This window comes from Megalobrama amblycephala, linkage group LG10, assembly GCF_018812025.1.
Source record: "Megalobrama amblycephala isolate DHTTF-2021 linkage group LG10, ASM1881202v1, whole genome shotgun sequence".
Classification (NCBI taxonomy): domain Eukaryota; kingdom Metazoa; phylum Chordata; class Actinopteri; order Cypriniformes; family Xenocyprididae; genus Megalobrama; species Megalobrama amblycephala.
The window spans coordinates 19,708,167-19,728,282 of NC_063053.1; the positions used below are offsets into that span (position 1 = coordinate 19,708,167).

The 20,116-nt window shown below is 37.9% G+C and overlaps 3 protein-coding genes and 1 long non-coding RNA gene across 6 annotated transcripts in view; 2 read left to right on the forward strand and 2 right to left on the reverse strand.

Moving 5' to 3' along the window:
- The first annotated feature begins 8,745 nt into the window (after positions 1-8,745).
- Positions 8,746-12,472, forward strand: gdf10a (growth differentiation factor 10a). Its single transcript, XM_048205258.1, has 3 exons — positions 8,746-9,267; positions 10,025-10,932; positions 11,324-12,472. The coding sequence occupies exons 1-3, from the start codon at positions 8,841-8,843 to the stop codon at positions 11,513-11,515; spliced, it is 1,527 nt and encodes a 508-aa protein (XP_048061215.1). The 5' UTR covers positions 8,746-8,840; the 3' UTR covers positions 11,516-12,472.
- Positions 10,234-13,974, reverse strand: LOC125277051. The gene is made up of 4 exons (XR_007186801.1): positions 13,712-13,974; positions 11,294-11,443; positions 10,547-10,988; positions 10,234-10,292 (listed from the first exon to the last, which is right to left on the reverse strand). It is a non-coding gene; the product is annotated as an uncharacterized LOC125277051 (long non-coding RNA).
- Positions 13,975-14,297: 323 nt separating this feature from the next.
- prdm8 (PR domain containing 8) lies at positions 14,298-18,029 on the reverse strand. The gene is made up of 4 exons (XM_048205261.1): positions 17,810-18,029; positions 17,232-17,464; positions 16,769-17,000; positions 14,298-16,045 (listed from the first exon to the last, which is right to left on the reverse strand). Exons 2-4 carry the CDS (start codon positions 17,445-17,447, stop codon positions 15,006-15,008), a joined length of 1,488 nt encoding a protein of 495 aa, XP_048061218.1. The 5' UTR covers positions 17,448-17,464; positions 17,810-18,029; the 3' UTR covers positions 14,298-15,005.
- Positions 15,235-20,116, forward strand: part of antxr1d (ANTXR cell adhesion molecule 1d) — a 33,302-nt gene continuing 28,420 nt past the window's right edge. Inside the window, exon 1 of one of the 3 annotated variants that reach the window (XM_048205260.1) lies at positions 15,235-15,386. Coding sequence is in view for 1 of the 3 variants with exons in the window: in XM_048205259.1 (XP_048061216.1) it covers positions 18,650-18,792 (143 nt within the window). In the remaining 2 variants the exon portion in view is untranslated. Of the gene's footprint in view, positions 15,387-18,442; positions 18,793-20,116 lie in introns of those variants that run through there. The other 2 variants (XR_007186802.1, XM_048205259.1) reach the window with 2 other exon arrangements.

A 20,116-nucleotide genomic window follows, 5' to 3' on the forward strand; every position in this document is an offset into this window, starting at 1 on the left:
CCATGAGTCTTTTTGGGAAAGAAGTTTTTCACACCTGGATTTGGGGATCCTCTGCCATTCCTCCTTGCAGATCCTCTCCAGTTCTGTCAGGTTGGATGGTAAAGTTGGTGGACAGCCATTTTTAGGTCTCTCCAGAGATGCTCAATTGGGTTTAAGTCAGGGCTTTGGCTGGGCCATTCAAGAACAGTCACAGAGTTGTTGTGAAGGCACTCCTTCATTATTTTAGCTGTGTGCTTAGGGTCATTGTCTTGTTGGAAGGTAAACCTTCGGCCCAGTCTGAGGTCCTGAGCACTCTGGAGAAGGTTTTCGTCCAGGATATCCCTGTACTTGGCAGCATTCATCTTTCCCTCGATTGCAACCAGTCGTCCTGTCCCTGCAGCTGAGAAACACCCCCACAGCATGATGCTGCCACCACCATGCTTCACTGTTGGGACTGTATTGGACAGGTGAGCAGTGCCTGGTTTTCTCCACACATACCGCTTAGAATTAAGGCCAAAAAGTTCTATCTTGGTCTCATCAGACCAGAGAATCTTATTTCTCACCATCTTGGAGTCCTTCAGGTGTTTTTTAGCAAACTCCATGCGGGCTTTCATGTGTCTTGCACTGAGGAGAGGCTTCTGTCGGGCCACTCTGCCATAAAGCCCCGACTGGTGGAGGGCTGCAGTAATGGTTGACTTTCTACAACTTTCTCCCATCTCCCGACTGCATCTCTGGAGCTCAGCCTCAGTGATCTTTGGGTTCTTCTTTACCTCTCTCACCAAGGCTCTTCTCCCCCGATAGCTCAGTTTGGCCGGACGGCCAGCTCTAGGAAGGGTTCTGGTCGTCCCAAACATCTTCTATTTAAGGATTAGGGAGGCCACTGTGCTCTTAGGAACCTTAAGGGCAGCAGAATTTTTTTTGTAACCTTGGCCAGATCTGTGCCTTGCCACAATTCTGTCTCTGAGCTCTTCAGGCAGTTCCTTTGACCTCATGATTCTCATTTGCTCTGACATGCACTGTGAGCTGTAAGGTCTTATATAGACAGGTGTGTGGCTTTCCTAATCAAGTCCGAATCAGTATAATCAAACACAGCTGGACTCAAATGAAGGTGTAGAACCATCTCAAGGATGATCAGAAGAAATGGACAGCACCTGAGTTAAATAAATGAGTGTCACAGCAAAGGGTCTGAATACTGAGGATCATGTAATATTTCAGTTTTTCTTTTTTAATAAATCTGCAAAAATGTCAACAATTCTGTGTTTTTCTGTCAATATGGGGTGCTGTGTGTACATTAATGAGGGGAAAAATGAAATTAAATGATTTTAGCAAATGGCTACAAAATAACAAAGAGTGAAAAATTTAAGGGGGTCTGAATACTTTCCGTACCCACTGTACATTAGTAGTTGTTTAAAATAGTTTTGAGCAAGTGAATCTACATCAAATCAAATGTGTTATGCCCGAAGAACAGAATTTGTTTTACTGCTCAGCAGCTGCTTTTATTATTTTATTTTATTTTAGTTTAGTTATTTTTTTTATTCCAAAAATCTCCATCACTAAATTCCCATCCCATGTGCGAATATCAGGTGTAATTTAAGTCCAATTTTAACCATTACATTTAGCAATTTAACCAAATAACCCCATATTTCATGCTCAATGGTGTTCTGTAGAAATTGCTGGGATTAGAGTCGAGTGTTTGATCAGTGTGCAACTGTATGAGTGAATTGTGGCCTCTGGCTAACCTCTGCCTTCAGTTCCTCAGAATAATGGCTGCCAGCATCCCATTCCAAGAGCCTTCGTTAAATTTCTTATTGCAAACAAACGAATCTGCATTTTCCCAGTTATTTTTTCTGTGTAGAGGCCATCAGAACATTAAAGGGTCTGAGTGATATCATTCACATAACATTAGGACCCCTACATTCAAGGAGGCTTTTAACGGCCACATCATGTTCTCTCTCTGTTAGAGCCATCAACCGCATAGTGTTTAAAGCATTAAAAATGAGCTGATCCTGGGACTCAGAATCACATATACAATAAAAATAGAAAGGAATTGGCATTGGTTTTTATGCAGGCATAAATAATAAACAGCAGGGCTGGTAAAATGATCCAAAGTCTTGCATTTATCCCCAAGATAGTATTAATTAGATTTATCTGCTGCTCTGGCTCACTCTTCCTGCTACAGACTATATTTTACAAACTCAATGAATCTGAATGCCCTGAGGTAGCATTACCCTTTCTCCCCTGGCTCTGTAACCCTGCTAGTCTATATATTTATATTGGCAAGTGTTTCAAAAGGCCCCACAGAAATGCACACAGGTAAAGAAACGTGCTGAATGTGTCTAGACACTCGAGGTCAGGCTGCTTAGTAAGTTAGGATGCTCCGTGCGGCGAGTACAAGCAGATGTCTTTTGTGGTATATTGTGTCTGAATGTTTGGGATTGTTTCAAAATTGAGTATCTCAATGGTCGTTGGATTTGGGATTGGTATGTTGCCATATACAGACAATTCTGTGGAGCTTCTGAACATGATTGCGTATGAAGAATACTGCATGATGTCATGTGAAACTTTGTTCATTATGCTGACTTCTTCTGGATAGCAATAAGAAATGCCTATAGAAAAGGAATTAAGTATAAATAATGGCTTCACAACATCCAATACATCATCTTGACATAGAAAAATGTGTGCATGTGATGTTTCTTTCAACAAGCACAATGAAGATATCCCCTTCTCAACCCACCAAAATAAATCAATGAATGAATAATATAAAATGCAGTGTAATAACGTTTAAGACTAACCATTAAATAAAGTCTACAATGGCATTTTAGGAGGCTCAAATTCAGTATTAGAGCATTTTTTTCTTTCCTTGGAGCTTTTAAAACATGTATATGTCAGCTATGATTTATGCCATGTTTTTTATGCTCTGATTGGCTTGTAAAGTAAACCTCTAGTTGCACTTGCTCTCTCAGTTTGAGTCACAAGAAATACTGTGAAATATATGAGCTTTCTCTTAAAAGGCTGTATCAAATATCATTTTGACTGAAAGATTTTAGTGATCTGTTTGCAACTCTTGTGTCTTACATACACATACAATGCTCAGACTGCATACACTCACCGTTAAAGGATGATAAAAGGGACGAAAAAGCCTGATGTTGACAGAAAGATGAATAGGAGAGTATAGAACAGCAGAACGATGACGTATGTTTAGCAGTTAGCAATGCACGTTTGGAAACCGTCACTCCAAGAAATCAAGTCATTCTAAAACTTACAATTCACTGTTTTGTTTGGATGCAGATTAAGGTAAGAAAAAAAAACTGTGATTTAAGTAATATCTTTGATGATGCTGAAGATAAATGTCTATGTTCCTTTTAAACAGTTGTATAATCTGAAGGATAGACATTTCACTAAATATGTTTAACTTTATTAATGTACAATAACATTTTTCAAACGTGTATTTAAGAGTAACTGAGAAAATGATTCAGAAGTATGAAGCTTTGAGTTATTAATATATCCATATGCTGAGTGGGAAGAATCGTAACGCTATGGTGTCTATAGTCTTGCTTTAAAGTTAAAAAAGCCAATTTTCTTACTAATTATGAATCTGGGCTGCATTTCCCAAAAGCATCGTAAGCCTACGTTGATTGTAGAACAATTGCCACCAATGTTCTCTACGATCAACTTTTGGGAAACGCAACCCTGGCCATTGAATGAACTGACTTAACGTGATTTTTGTTGTCAATTATGTGATGGATGTCTTGAAAAATCATGTGAATGGGCTTTATTTTCATATCCAGTATCCATTTCACACCTCATATGAAGGCTAGATAACTGCTTGTCTTCAGATCACAGCTTAATCATTTGATAGAAATGCAGCTCGCCACAGCAGCAAAGGAACAGTGGGCTCAAAGGTGACATGTGGCACTCGTGTGAAGCAACTCAAACTCAGCATGTGGCTGTTTTCATGAAGACATAGAGCATAGACAAAGATGTGCTTGTTCTTAGACAGGACTCTGTATGGAGAGAGGAGGAGTCAGTATTGAAGGATAACTAATTTTGATTGACAGAGAGTTAAAGATCAAAGCCAGAATGGTCCAGGAGACCTACTGATCACAGCAGTCAGGGGTGAAATCATGTTAGCCGTAAAGCGACAGCAGTGGGCTTTTGCAAACGGGACAGCATGAGGGAGTTTTATTGCTTCTGGACCAGAACAATGGAAGCACTGCATCCCTTCCCAAAGCCAAGTGATCTCATGCCTTAGTGCAGGGCCACCATCCAGAACTGGACAGACAGGAGGGAATCTGCCATGTGTATGGGATGAGTACCAGGACCATGGACAGATTCAGATCAGTTTGTTCTTTTCTATTCATCATATTCCTTTTTTGGATCCAGGCTGTATAATACCTCAAGGTAAACCCTAATACTCAAAATAATTAATTGGTTTGAGTAAGGCAAACTCAAATTAAACAAATTAATTCAATCAAATTAACTTTTATGAGTATTTAGAACTTTCTTTTTCTTTTGAGTTCACGAAACTGACACAATTTAAGTAATCTGAATTGTTTCATTGTTTTGAGTGTTTGAACTTGTTTCTTTTAATTTAGACAAACTTAAATTTACCTGAAACTAGGCTGGGATTTCTATTTCCCAGCATGCTTTGCCATGACACTCGAAAGGTAGAAAAAATGCTAAAATTGTGTAATATATTGGGGGGTTTTTTGTGCAAGATTAATGTTAAATGGTGGATTTAGTAGTGTTTAATGCTTTGCTATCCCAATTTAGAGACTTTTCTGTTATGGGTTTTTTGTTTTTGTTTTTTGTTTTTTTTTGGGGGGGGGGGGGTTCAAGTGGATTGTGCCAGCTCAGTTTGAGAATTTGAATTTGATAGCATTTGTTAAATTAGCTAATTGTTGCTAGCAAAATTTCCACTACTAAAAATATAATTTAAAATGTTGGTGCCAATAGCAGCGCGCCGTCATATAGCACCATTTCGCTTCGAGCGACCCAAGTTTCAGGCTCACAAACCTCTCCCTATCCCGTCCACTTCTTTCTCTCCCATTTAGCTTCCTGTCTGCTTATATAAAATAAATATGTTAAGATTAAGTGATAATTTTAAATTTAATGTATGAATTAACTTGTTTAACAATTTCAAGTAGTACAAACTACAAATTTGAAATCTGCCAGCTCTGCTTACCTAAACTTTGAATTTCTTAACTTAAAATTTTGATGTAACTGATTACCTCAAATTTTTTTAGCTTTGCCAACTTATTCAGGTTTACAGGTGTATGATTTAACAGATACATAGATAGATAGATATGATTTGGTTGGCCTGAAATTGCATTTAAACAGGCAAATTAAAGAATGTGTATATATGTGTGTGTGTGTGTATATATATGTATATATATATATATATATATATATATATATAGTAGTCAACATTTGAAGTGGATCAAAAAAGTTCATCAGAGTTGTTCTAAGAAGAAAGTTTTATGACAACTTTGATGAAAGGTTTTGATCCACTTAAAATGTTGACTACTGTATAATATATATATATATATTGCAAGAATAGCACTTCTTTTATCATATTATCATTCTCATTAATCCAAAGAATTAACCAAAAAACATTATAGTTGCCAATAATCTTTTACATGTCGCTTGTACTTTGCCCTTGAAGAGTTAGACTCTGTCTAACAAACAGAGCTTTTAAAACATTTCAACTCAGTTATTCTGCAAGTATGCTTAAAGAAACTGAAGCCAGAAGAGAATGCACTCTGCCATTAGGTTCATTTGGCGAGATTGGCACATTGATATTGTGCGGATCCAAGAGCACCAGAATTTGGAGAAGTGATTGATCACTCAAGGCACTGCAGGGATAATTGTATTTCACTTGAGTTGTGAGCCACACATAGCCAACACAAACGGGAAAGAAAACAACAGAGAGCAGGCAACTACTTTCTTTCTGCCTCTTCCAGAAATCCTGATGCTGACAGATGACTACTTCAAATGTATTTAAGGACCTGACCCTCTACCTTCTAATATCAGCAGCCATTTCCTTTTACTGAAGTACTAATGAAGGACTCCCTTCATTTTATAAGTGGCAAAGTAAAGAACTTTTAAGTCAAATAATAATAAATAAATATTGTTGAGAAAATGCTTATTGTGCTACTTTTATTTTACAGTGCAATTGTTTTTATAGCATCTTTCTTTTACATTTTATTTAGCATCAATTTGTAATTACCAGAAACATAGACAAACAGTAGGCTATTTGATCCTTTAGGGAAGTGAAGGATTCAACTATAATTTATATAAAAATTTCCATTTCCATTCCATTAAAAATGCTAATTTCATGATAATCTGGTATTTGTCACTAGAATAAAATTATAATTAATGCTATTTTTGACAGTTTGTTCTTCCCTCATTTTAACTTACAGAAAAAAACAGCCTCAGGAAATCAAAGACCCATCTGCCATTTATGAAGCAAACCACATAAACCATTTAAGTACAAGCAATTGAGTTTAGCAACACTATTTGTTTTTGCCACCCATATTAAATAGCAAATCCATTGAGTTATGAGAGGTTCCCTACAGTCATTTTTTATGACAAGCAATTAAAAATGGTATATATCACGGTTATCTGTGGTATGAGATCAAAAAAAAAAAAAAAACACAAAATGAAATCAAATTAAGTCAAGTGAGGTGAATGGAGAGCAAACAACTGCAAGCAAGATGACATGGAAGAATTGAACTGCCTTTATGTGAATCACAGAACATTGTGGTTAAACATTTTTGAGTGGGAAGATTGGGCCCCAACAAATGGTCCTTTTCACACAAAGAGCGAAATAAATAAGCACCAGGCTAAAGAAAATGCAAATGTATTTTCCCAATATCAGTACGCAAGAGGAACAATGTCATCAATAAAAATAAATAATGAAACACAAACATGATGTTTAAGTAGTAAGACTTAACAAGTATAAGTTAGTTATACATGAGTTTGATCAGAAGAACAGCAGGAAAGACAGTGATAAATATGGTTAGATTAAATCCATAAAGAGAATTAGAATTCGTTACAGACATTTTTTGCGCCCTCTATTGTACAGGCATTTCCTACAAATGTGTGTTTCCTGTATAAATCACTGCTTATTGAACCATGCCTGTAAATCATTTTTAAAAAGTCCTGCATTAATATCTAATTGGGATTTAACCAATGAAATAATGAGATTTTCCAGTAAAACCTTATTGTGCATCAAAGTTTTCTCATTCACAGAATTCTTCAGTTTTCCCCTTCCAACGAATGAATGATGTGTTTCGTTTGCAACGAGCCCCATATAAAGCTCATGAATGGGAGGGAAGGGAGGAGGCGAGAAAAATAATGGTGTGTTTTACAAGACCACAGGACTACTAGCTGTTTCGAAATAAGGGACAAACATATTAAGGGAATTTGTCCTGGAGAGACAAGCCTTTACACAAAACCCTGTGCTTTATTAGCATCATTCCGTAGTTAGCTTGTTAATTAAAAAATCATTCTCGGTATCCAGACCCAGCAGGATCTGAAACAGAATAGGTCTCTCCCAGGTGCTATAGAGAGCAAGTGATGCAGTCACATTGAAGAATCAAAGGTCTCTGTGAACCAGAGTTAATTTGAATTCTTCCACCCTTGTTCTGTTTTTTATTCATTTTTAAAAGCGGTGTAGGATTCTGAAGCTTAATGGCTTCGCCTTCCCACAGTCGGACAATAAAAAGAGGGGTGGAAACAAAACAGAGCAGAGGTATCTCCCCTCCTACTCGATTCACTCAGTAACAGTGTCCTAGTGGGCAGGAACGTCAGATTTTTAATGCAGATTTAAGACACATTCAAGTGTGAAGTAAAAAAGGGGTCTCCAGTAGGGTCCCCAGGGGCCACAGGAGGTGTTTAATGGCACGCAATGACCCAAACGGCCGGGCTTGTTATGGTCTCTCCACTGGAGCTCCGGGCTTTCACAGAACCGGCATTGTTGGCACGGCACTGCAGACACTCCACACAAAACACAGAGGTGACAGGGCTGTTCCCCCAGTGTGCTTCATGTACTGAATGAAATCACTATAATGAAATCAAGCAAATGCACTCACAAATATTCAAAACCCTTTCAAATAGCATTTCAGATTAATGCATTTGCACTTTTTATAATATTACTTTATAGTTATGAAAGAAAATTATTCATCTTATTCATCTTATCTTTTAGCATAATTCAACATTCAGTTTTCCTTTCCCTCATTTCCATGATGAATCTGTTTTTTGTTTTTTTTAATAGTACCAGATGAGTAACATAAGCTCTTATGCTCGCAAACTTATAACATGTCAGCTTTGTTGTCATCGCAAAGACATAAATGGCTGTGGATGTATACAAAAAGATTTAATGCCATGTTGAATACAACATAAACCTTTCATTTTGGCAAGACTATATTGAATTACTTTAGAAAGTAAATTAGAACAAATGTTTCTCCGTTATGATGATTGCTTGGTGTAATGACCCTTTTGGTGTGTAAAATGAGTAACTTTATATTTGAGTCATTGAAAGCAAATAAATAAATAAAAATGGCCAATATGAAAAATGTGAACCCTATTCTTTTTCATCACGCTTTTATAAAATGCATGACAGCAGCAGTCTGGGTTTATAAAATAAAATAATCAATTTTAAAACTAATAATAATAATAAAAAAGCTGTGAATGTGCATGTTTGCTGGATTGTCCTCTTGTTGGCCTCCCGCTGGATCGGGTGTAATGTAGCAGCAGCTCCCGTTGGCTGGTGGGCGGATACGTCAGCACCTCACTCCGCTTATGCCTGCTCCCGTGGATTGTGGCGGTCAGAAGAAATAAGTGATGTATCACAGGTTATGCACGAGACTGATAGAACTTTTGAAACCACTTCCTCGGTGTACTGCGTTAAAAAGCGTGAAAAGCAGCTGCTCTCCAAACCGCGTCACTGGAAAAACATCATTCATACTGGAATCCTAAAGTATGTTTTAATATGTGCTAGCGCGTTTTGTATCTATACGGCATTCAATCGTCTGGAGACCTTTTTCTGTCTTTGCAACATGACTTTTAAATGTGTCTTTTTGACGCACCTGATACTGCTTTGGGTTGGATCCGAACCTGGCGCATCTGAAGCTGTTTGGAGAAGTGCGCGCGACAGCACGACAGACGCGCTCGTGGCCACAGATGCGCTCTCAGAGCATATGTTTAAACTGTATGAGAAGTACAACATTGAACCTAACCGACTCAAAGAGGGAAATACTGTAAGAAGTTTTAAAGCAAAACCTGGTAAGTATGTTATAAAGAATGTATGATGCAAACGCCATGCTGCCACTAGCGACGTTTAAAAGGAAATGTGATATTTATATACAAATTCTGCGATGATTACGATTAGCTTAATTGTATCTTCTGAATGGCTTGATTTTTGTTTGCTTAAAAATGACATAAGTATTTTGAAAAATTTCAGAATTAACGATATTTAATGACTTTCTTGGGAAATCTTGAGTAATTTCTGTCAGTAATTTTCGGCTCTTTTGAGGTTTGTCTCGTGCAACGCAAATGTCTTGTTACACCCCTTGCACATTTGTGATATATATGTTTGTACCGTCTAAATCTATAGTCAAGTGATAAATAATGACTCTAGGATATTCTTTGCAGATGTACTGTGCGATATCGGAACTGTTGCGGAACCACCGCAGACGATCGCCAAGTTTTGTGAACTTTTGTTGTTAATGAAAAGCTGTTTGAAAACAGCTGTTTAAACCTCAGCATTAAAGTAACATTCGTTACACTCTCACGAAACAGTCTTTTTTTCCTGCAGTCTGCTAAAGCATTTAATCAGTGACGATTAAAAGACTGACATTGTTGCAGGTTCTAACTCTTAAGGGAACCTAAATAAACATTTCCATATGTCTGCTCTAGGAGTAACATGTCTCCTCACTTCCTTGTGCTTTCTTCAACCCCATACTCAGAACAAAAAGCCTGTTGTTTGAGCCCATATTCATAATTAATATGTAACTCAGCAGTTTCTCTCGTATCTTTGCAGAGAATGTGGAGCAGAGGGCCTCGTACTGGCTGAATCTTACTTCCCTTCAGGGGTCCGAGGTGATTCTCACATCTACGTTTCACTTCTTTTTTGACAAGCGGCCACGCCAGAGGTCCTGGTTCTGCAAGCGCTCCAAGAACCCCTCTTGTCGCATCCCGAACTTCCATCTGCTACCTTCTGTCCGTCTACTTTTCCGGTCTCGCTCCTTCAGCTCAGCCCCTGGATCACTGCTCGGAAACATCACCGCAGTTCCTCACAGACGTGGGACCTGGCAGAGCAAGGATGTGTCTGTCATTATAAAGGAGGCCCGAGATAAGAATCACCTTTTGATCACTGTGGAGTTTGACTATGGAGAGCAGTATCAAAGGTATCAGGACCAGCTCTCACCTTCCAGCCTTCCATACTTGCTGGTTTATGCTAATGACCTGGCCATTTCAGAGCCCAACAGTGTGGCTGTGAGCCTACAGAGATATGACCCTTTCATTGCAGACCAGCAGCCAACTCAATCTCCAGACTCCTTACCTGACATACGTGTGAAGCGGGAACTGGAAACGGACTTCTCTGATCCCATTGAGAACAACGAGCTCCCGGAGGTGGAGTACAACAGCTTCAAACAGCACGATATGTGGGAAAGTGCTTACTTTGCGCTCAAGCCAAAGCCTTTTAAAAAAGAACGTCGGAGGAAAGGCCAGGAGCACACTGATGGATTCAGCAAGTCTCAGGTTCTCCGGTTTGATGAGAAAACCATGAAGAAGGCCCGGAGGAGACAGTGGAAAGAACCTCGCAGCTGTTCCAGGAGGTACCTGAAGGTGGACTTTGCAGATATCGGCTGGAACGAATGGATCTTGTCTCCCAAGTCTTTCGATGCCTTCTACTGTGCGGGAACGTGTGAATTCCCCATTCCAAAGGTCAGAGAACCTCACGCCGAGAATCCACGTATGCGAATGTGAATGGTTTAGACATGCTGAAATATTTAAAAATGACTATGGTTAATACAGCCTCTCTAGCCAGAGATTTTAAACAAAGAATCCCTTCAGAAAATGTTTCGGTTCCAGCACAACTAAAGCACACCATCTTTATGTGCAATTACAGTCAAATAGTTGTACGCTTAATGGGGATTTTAAGCACATTTTGGACACATTTTCTTTTGAAATGAGCCAGTTTTAAAGTTTCTCTGTTCTGAATAATAGAAGGGTGTTGTAAGACATAATTTCCTCTGCTCCAATGAAGAAAGCAAAGCAAAAGTTGCCTATCTAAACGCTACCATACCTCATTATCCTCTTTTCTGCCCTTTTTCAGGTGGTCCGCCCCTCCAACCACGCAACCATCCAGAGTATAGTCAAGGCCGTTGGGATAATTCCAGGTATCCCAGAGCCCTGCTGCGTCCCCGAGAAGATGAAACCACTCAGTGTACTATTTCTGGATGAGAGCAAAAACATTGTATTGAAGATCTACCCCAACATGTCTGTGGAGACGTGCGCTTGTAGATAGACTTGCTGCTCACAGGAAAAAAAAGACAAATGGGCATTGTTGTGGTTTTGACATCCGAATTTACCTTGAAGAGGCATATTGTCTTTAGCTTGCACTCGTTAGAAAGTGCACACATTTTTAAGGACTGCATTTCATCTTTTATAAATGCTTATCTGTGATATTTTCATTTCCTCTGTTTATTGTCGTAAACATTTTTCATTGTACTAGATGAGTAACATGAGCACTTACTCTTACACTTATTGCTTAAATTGTCAGCTTTGTAAGCTCCATGACATAAATGGCTGTTGGACTTATGCTTGTAGATTACTGGATATACAGTAAGGTTTTATAGCAAACCCTTTCCTTTGGCAGAACTGTTGAATTACATTGGAAAGTACATTAGAATAAAGAATTATTCTGTTATTGAGTTGAATGTTGGGTGTAGTGGCAAGTTAAGTTAACACCTTGGTGTATATTAAAAATGTAAGTGTAATTTGATATTTGGTTAATTTAAAATCATAAATGACGAATTAGTGTACATGTGAAAAATGTGAACCCTTTAAGCATTTACATCAAACAGTTAGCATGACTGCAAAGCAGTCTCATAGTAATTAATCTAAACTTTTATATATAAAAGTTAGTTTTGTTAGAAAACTAAGAAGCAAAATTTTAACAACTACATTTTGAAAATGGCTAATCGCTAAGGTTACTGATAGCTAGTGCTGACTAGTTTTTCCTGTGCATTTTTTTTTACTTTAAGAGAAGTTATACAATGTTCCTTTTTCCTCATTCAGACATGTTTGATGATCTTGGTGTGGTGCCATATTCAAGGCATATTTTGGCCAAATGTGTCAGTGTGTATAAACAATTGTTCATTTGGATTCAATATATTATATTTTAGAGAATGTATTTTTGTAAATGTGTGTTTTAAATTATGACAACTAGCCTTATAAGTAGAATAAAATATACGTTAAACCACCAATGTGTATTTTCTGCTGCATAAAATGTGTTCCCATTCTTTACTAAACTAAGAAAACTAATACAATTATTTTATTTTATTGACTAGATAAGAAGTCTAGTCAACTAGATTTGACATCAGAAACCTGCTTGGTACATTATTTCTTCACCTGGACATCAAAGACATCTCTAACCCCCACTTCCCACCTTCAACCCACTTCAAGAGCATCAGGTCTCAAAGTGCAGGAAGTTACTTCAACAGATGATGTCACTCGGCTCAAACTAATTTGATGTAAACCCTTTTAATCCCACTAGCCCATGAATGAAAACGAGAAGCGTGTTCTCACAAAACAGAACCCAATTACTGTCTGCTGTGTCTTTCCTTTGCATAACAATGTGTGTTGAATGGCTTCTCTGTGCAGTGTGTGAAGAAACGACATTTGAAGACATCAGAAAGTTCAGTTGTGTAGGTTGAAGAGATGTGAGTGTTTGCTGCTTTTATACTACTGTTTAGCACTAAAAAAAAATTAATACAAAAATATTCACAAATGTGAATTTAAAAATTATAAAATTATTTTGCTGAAAATAAAAAGTTTAAACCAGCCAAGTTTGATGGTCTTAGCTGGTTTAAACTAGTCTCCCAGCCTTACCAGTTTACAAACCCCCTAAAACCACATGGCCAGGTTGGAAGACCAGCATATTTATCAAACTTTGACTAATTTATTAGCAGAGAAATTCGGTGGCAACAAACTTATGAGGTGATAAATATATGGTCTCCAATGTAATCAAAAGTTGTTTTCACCTCTCAGGATTTGACAGTGTCAAATTGTAATTGTTTCCCACAGAGACAATAAAATAACAGAAGAATGTGTGAGAATGTAATGCCAACATCCACAAAAGCTACACTGAGGCTAACTATCCGGTGAATCCCCTTTAGGCAATGTTTTGTTTCCTGGGGATCACTTTAATATTTAAATCAGTTGTATAGGACACCAGAGGCTTCAGCAAAATGTAAATACTCAACAGTTACTGAAAACCAAAGTCAATATTTAGTTTTCCAAATGAGGCCTGATCGATTAATGGTAGCGATGAAAGATGCTCTTTAGAGCGAACAGAGGATTTTCTGTGTGTATGAAATGACTTTCTTCTCAAGTGATTGCCGTCAGGAGCGACCGCTGGGCGTCTAATTGCACCTATATTAGGCCAGTGTATACACATCTTTTCATTCAATATGTCTTCAGAAGTTATGTATTTACTTACTTGAATGAGCAGAATGTTTGATTTTCTAGCTAAATGCAGACGGGCGTCCTTTTGAACTTCGCAGCGAGGTCAAAACGTTGACTTTCTGGTGAACTTTCTCAGAGTGTTGAGTTTATCACCTATGCCTATAATTAACGAGATACTTGCAGATGGCTTTAAGAAAAACTAAAACAAACTTCTTAGGAATTGTGCATGTGGCGAAGATAAACCTGAACACAACGCCATGCTCACATTTTCCTCATAACATCTATTTTGTGAATCATCATGAGACTTAATAATTGTTAGACAGTGCACTCTACTGGTCACTCAGTGTTAGTGCACGTGTGTCAAAAGAGTGCTTCAATACTGTGCAATTACCACATATTCAGAAACAATGTAACACCTGCATATAATTGACTTGTGTCAAATGCAAGGACATTTACGACATATTTGATATTTACATTAACATGTAAATATAAACTGACTATATCTATATCTCCTAAATACATGCTTCTTGAAATGAATTGTACACACAAAGAAAATGGTAGCCTACTTCATATGTTCAATATTTCTAGATGGCTAAAATCAGAGGCAAACACATGGGGAATATGTTCAAAATCTTTAATGAAATACAATGACTGTACTTATCTCAAAAAAGGAACAAGACAATATTTAAATAAATACATCCTCCTTGTCGTTGTGCTGATAAAAATGTTCAAAAGAATTAGACATCTGAAAAGAACATTGAAACATAAAAATTTGGCATTCTGAAGGGATGGATATTTCAAATATAAAATCTCTTTACAAAATAATGTTATAAGTTTATAATAGTTTAGTCAGCTGTTAGCAAACCTAAAATGCTGGAGCATTTTACTCTACTGTTTCTCAATAGCATTTACATGTACTCATCCTGACATTTGAAAGGCACTATTAGGTTGAAAATGATCAGGCAATTCAACAGTATTAGTCAACTAAATGGTACAGCTATCTATAAAGAGAAAGTAATGCATGTCTATAGCCACCTAGTGGCGATGTAGGCCTACCCTGAATTGCACGACCAAAGCTCACCAGTTAAAACACTACATGGCTGAAATGGCTATGACTGGTGGAGAAAAAGACGACATTTTATTGTTGATAAATGGTTGAAAGGTTCAAGTTTTTACCCCTTCTGTAACATATTGCTGCTTGCTACAGCAAAATACCTCCTCTGTCCAATAGCAGCCTAACTACAAATGTCCATCATAGAGTAAATGCATAATTTATGGTCGATGCATCTCAATAATAGCATATTAAAGTGCGCCAGAGTTTTTCCTTCTTAATTGTGTGATGTCATGTGACGTGAGAGGTGGTGACGCTCTCGAAAGTACTCGTGACAGATGGGGCAGGTGAGTTTCTCCTCTCTCCTCCGCCTCACCTGAGCCTCTGCGGCGAACTCTTTCTTATGATGTGACCTCATGTGAAACACCAAGTCGGAGGTCATTCGGAATGAGAGGTTGCATTTGGCGCACCAGTTCTGCACTGAAACACCCAATGGGGTGAAAGTAGGGGGAAGAAGTGTCAATGAAGATGTAGACTGCAGCTGGCCACCTATAGCTCTGGTCCAGTGCTCGGGCGCGTAATAGAAGGATCCTCCTGTAGCCAGAGGAGCGGGTATCACTCCACCGGCATGAGTGCCTGGCAAGTCAGCGTGAAACAGGTGCGAAGCCAATACATTTCTGTATCCTAGAGAAGGTTTTGGTTTGAAAGAGTCTGAGATATTATCCGAATCTGGTGGTGAAGGATTCTGAAATTCGGCGATGTTGCGTTTGCTGGGTTCACAGAACGCGCTTTTCTGTTCCGAGTGCGCGCTCTTGGGTACAACGAACGAGAACGCGCTGCAGTCGGATTGTAGGCCTACATCAGACGCCATTACATCCCGTGATGGCTGTTCAGAGTTTGACTGCTCTGATGGTTTTCTAACCTCAGTAAATGCGCTGTTTTTACTTATTTTTGTCTCACTTGTCGATAAGTTGTCGGTTTCTGACGAATCCTGAAAAGACGGAGAGTCTTTGTTGGCCTTATTAGTGATGTTGGTTTTCTCCAGTAAAACTGTTTTTTTGCTCCTGGGGCTTAAGGGAGCCTCTTGTTTTCTTTTTCGAGGTATGACCGTGTCTTCAGAAAAACCGTTCATTTTGTGCTCCAGATCTCTTGCAATGTTGTGAAAATCTATGACTTTGCGTTGCCGCTTGACTTCTTGTTTCTGCTCGTTGGTTGGCCGGATAATATCAACTTTTTCCTGCGCACATAAAAATCGACAGTGGGCAAGGAAAGGGTTTTCGTTTTTGAAGGCCTGGCCGCATCTCTTACATATGTAGTCTGTATATGAAGAGAAACAAACGCTGTCAGACCATGATGATAATGATGAAAACAATAATAGGCCACTTTACATAAACACAGCTGGCAATTTCTTAGAAATGTGATATTTGTATCCATGTTGTTTTCATACATTTCTGAAAACTTTAATCAATATCCATCTAACATCTCTAACATTTTCAATGATGAATAAGAAATTTCCTTAGGGTTAATCCATTTGACCTGAACAAAACGTGCCTCATCATAAAACACCTTTTTTCTTAAATGTCAAACATTAATAAAGAGTGATTTTCTTGTCACATGAAAACAAAATGGCTTCCTGCACTATGGTTATTCCATTGCTTTGGTGGACAAATGCCCCCCACCAAATACTATTAAATTTCACAAAACTGCTCATTTTTAAAGATATAATACAATATTATGCCGAACTACTTATGTGAATATTTTCTTTTCAAGAATATCTGCCTGTTAAGGACTTTTATTTTTACATACATTTTTACTTCAAGCCCTACAAAAAAAGTAGAATTTGAAAGTGGTGTGTTATTTGTGTAAATTATATTTTTATGTATTTATTCATTAATTTATTCAGTCAAAAATACTTTGACCTATGCATGAACATTCCATGACATTTTGAAGTTACATTAACTTGTTTAACATAATGCATTTATGCTATTAAAAATGAAAATACCATATTTATTGTTTTGTTTTTTGAAAGCTGCTACTCACCATCTGTCAGGGCTTTTGTCTTTATGTCTCTGAACCCCAAAAGATGAGACAGCTCCTCGTCGTACCAAACAAGCAGTTCCTCCCCTTGTTTCACATCTCGAATAGTCCGAAAGTGCAGCTGTCCTCCTTTCAAGTAGGCCTCAGTATTCTGGTCTTCTGCGCTGACTGCAGCCTGTACTAACCGTAGCCAAGGAACTACAAATGGAGAGCCTTTCATCGCCTCAGGATCTACCTGTTGATAGAGGGACATATTTGCCATTAGAGGAAATCTACAATCTTTTTACAAGAAAAGTCACCATTTGACCTTTTGCACTGCATAGTGTAATACAAATTATATGGATTATGCATGCTTCATTTACTAACACTGCACAAAACAATTATTGTAAAGTGCAGTCTAAAATAAAAATCTTGAGATTAAAAATGTGAGTGTATCCATGTTTAAATATGCATTTAAATTACTCACCCGAAATACATATGATTTATTCCGTTTGTCAAAGGATTTCAATGCAATGAATGCTATAGTGTCATAAAAGTTATTATGAAGAACACATGGTCCGAATGATGTTCCAGCTGGTATGTCCTGCGTAACTTGAACACTAGTGAAGAAATCCGAGACGTGGTGATGGAGAAATTTGCTGTCATTAGTCCACAAGGCGCGAGGAATAATACTCTGCTCCATGTTTTATTCCTGAAAATCTGAATTAAAATAATCAGAAGTTTAAAAAGGGGAAGACAAGTAAATAATGTATTCATGCTTAAATTAAATTAATGGAGCAATCTTACAGCCTAATGCTTTTTGATCTATGTTCTTTATAATGAATTATATATAGGCAGTGATTCAATCAGTTCGACTTTAAGACAGAAATATAAATAAATCGGATTATGTATATTGTGCGAAATCGATTTATAAATTAGTTTTTTATTTTTACTTTTAGTTTGATATTATTTAGACTGTATAATGGCGTTTAAATCCGTATAAAGCCGGCATTTTTGTATGAAATGTAAAATCTTAAAATGATATGCAGTAAAATTGCAACTTACCTAAAGCAGGTTAGGGTTGAGGATGTTCTGGAGCAGGTGCACAATCCAAGGAGACGCGATTTGAATTATCCACCGAGCGCTCGCGATCACGACTGTCTTCTGATCCTGACAGTCTCTTGACTGTCTCTCGCGCTGCGCGGTCACGCACTTATCCACGCTGAGGACGCGGAGCTGATGCGCCTCATTTCTCCCCAAACCCCCCCAGGTGGCATTTTGATTGGTTCTCCACCAGCTTTGAAGGCGTGTTAATTAGAAGCGAGGGTAATCAATGACAGAAGACCGTTAGATTGTAATGCCTACCACAAAAGACTGTATATGCTCAGTATGTATGCACATTTAATGTAGATTTTGTGATGATTCTCCAATTATAGAAACTTTGCTGTCCCTTAGGGTGATTTTAAAAGAAAAAAAATATCTCTAATCGTGTTCCTAATAACATGGTTTAATAGTTGATTCTTTTATTTTAGAAAAAAAAATTGTTTCAAAGATTAATTTACTTTTTTACTTTGCGCATCATAATGCTTGAGTGGTTCAAATAACATAATATAAAATAGTATTTCAGAAATTTCGTTGAAGCCAGAATTCTCCCTCTCCCGGAAAGAGGAAGTTTCAGTAGCTCTTGGCTGCCTGCTCGCTGTCCGGTCTGTGGTCGCTCCTCTAAATATTTCTCCTTGAGGAGGAGCTTTCTATGTTTTGGAAGCGGGCTCAGATGACTGCGGAATATAACACAGTGACAAGACATTCAATAAATTTCATGGAATAGAGTTGTTTTAATTTTCTGCAGGAGTAATATGAAATGCAATTTTATCCCAGTGCTTTTGGATAGATTCAACTGATGAAATGGCACGTTCACTGATTCTTGTTGTGGGTATTTTAGTGATTTTGATACCCAGTCTTCGTACTGGAAAAGCTGAGCCTTATTTTGAGGAAGAGAAGAGGTCTTCTTGTCAAGGTTCTTTCGACTTGTATTTTGTCCTCGACAAGTAAGTGGCCTTCATATTTATGGCATCTTATTGTCTTCTCACCGCGCGCTGCAGAACGACGCTTCTGACGCCCTCAGACGTCTCAGAACAGTCATCGTTTAGACAGCCGAATAAAAGAGCTGAATTGACCCAAATGCTTTGATATCCGAACAATTTGTTGATATTTTTAAAATCATAATAATTTATTGGTGTATACTAGTTAAAAAAACGTCCGGCGAGATATTAGAGTATAGAGCTATTCCCAAAGGAGACTAGGCAGGATGCATAGAGAAGAGAACACTGTCTCAATGAACTGACGTGAAGTTAGAACAAAATTCCAAACTATAAAAACAATGATCCATTCACTGTCTCTACAGAATTATCATGCAGTGTTGCTTATGGTTTTCCTAATGGTGAATTCCTAATTTTTTTTCTATGTTTATGGCTTTAGACGCAGCAGGAGGACAAGACTCTTTGCCTCGGGCTATGCTTTAATAAACATGATTTTCTCTCACCTGGTGCAGTTCACATGGGCATTTGTGCATTATTATTTCAGGGGCATCTCAATCATAAAAAAAAAAAAATGTGATACAAGAGCATGGAGCACTATTAGTTGCATGTAGCATGTAATCTCAAGATAAATAAAAATGCATATTTTTTCTTTCTTGTATCTTACAACTGTATCCAGTTGTTTACATGTTTTGTTTGAATAATGCAAAAACAGTTCTTAATATTGAAGTGTGTAATGAGCTCTTATTGAGTGTAAGTGAGGAGTAAGTGGCATACTCATTCTTTAGCACCTTGGAGTGAATACCCAAACAAGCTTAAACCTGCCGGAGCATGTCATTTATAAAACAACTAGGGGCCATCAGATTTTAGTCAAATCTGAACTAAAGGTTCAAGAGCAACATTGAAATGTTTTAGACAATGATTTTGTTCATCTAGTGACATCTTTGTGAAATCTGAAGGAATTCCCGTTTGAGTTCAGGTATAACAGATCAGTATAAAAACATAATCAGTTCTTCCAACTACAATCCTTTGTTGCACAGTTTGGAGTGCAAATGCATATTAGTTACACTTCACAGTTTGCTCCTCTGTTTGTAAAGTTTTCTGAATGCCTTTAGAGACCTAAGGGATTGCATGCATCACCAAGCTTTTGCCACACTTCCACACTTTTAATCAGCTGAATGGTTTTGGCTGAATTTTTGAGGCCTTAAATGCCACTCAGTGACCCTACACTAATTGTAAATATCAGGCCATAGGTTCAGAGAGTTTTTGGAAAGAAAAGCAGCTGCAGTGCTTTTCAGAGAGACAATACCTTTGATTACCAGTGGAACGAGAATTA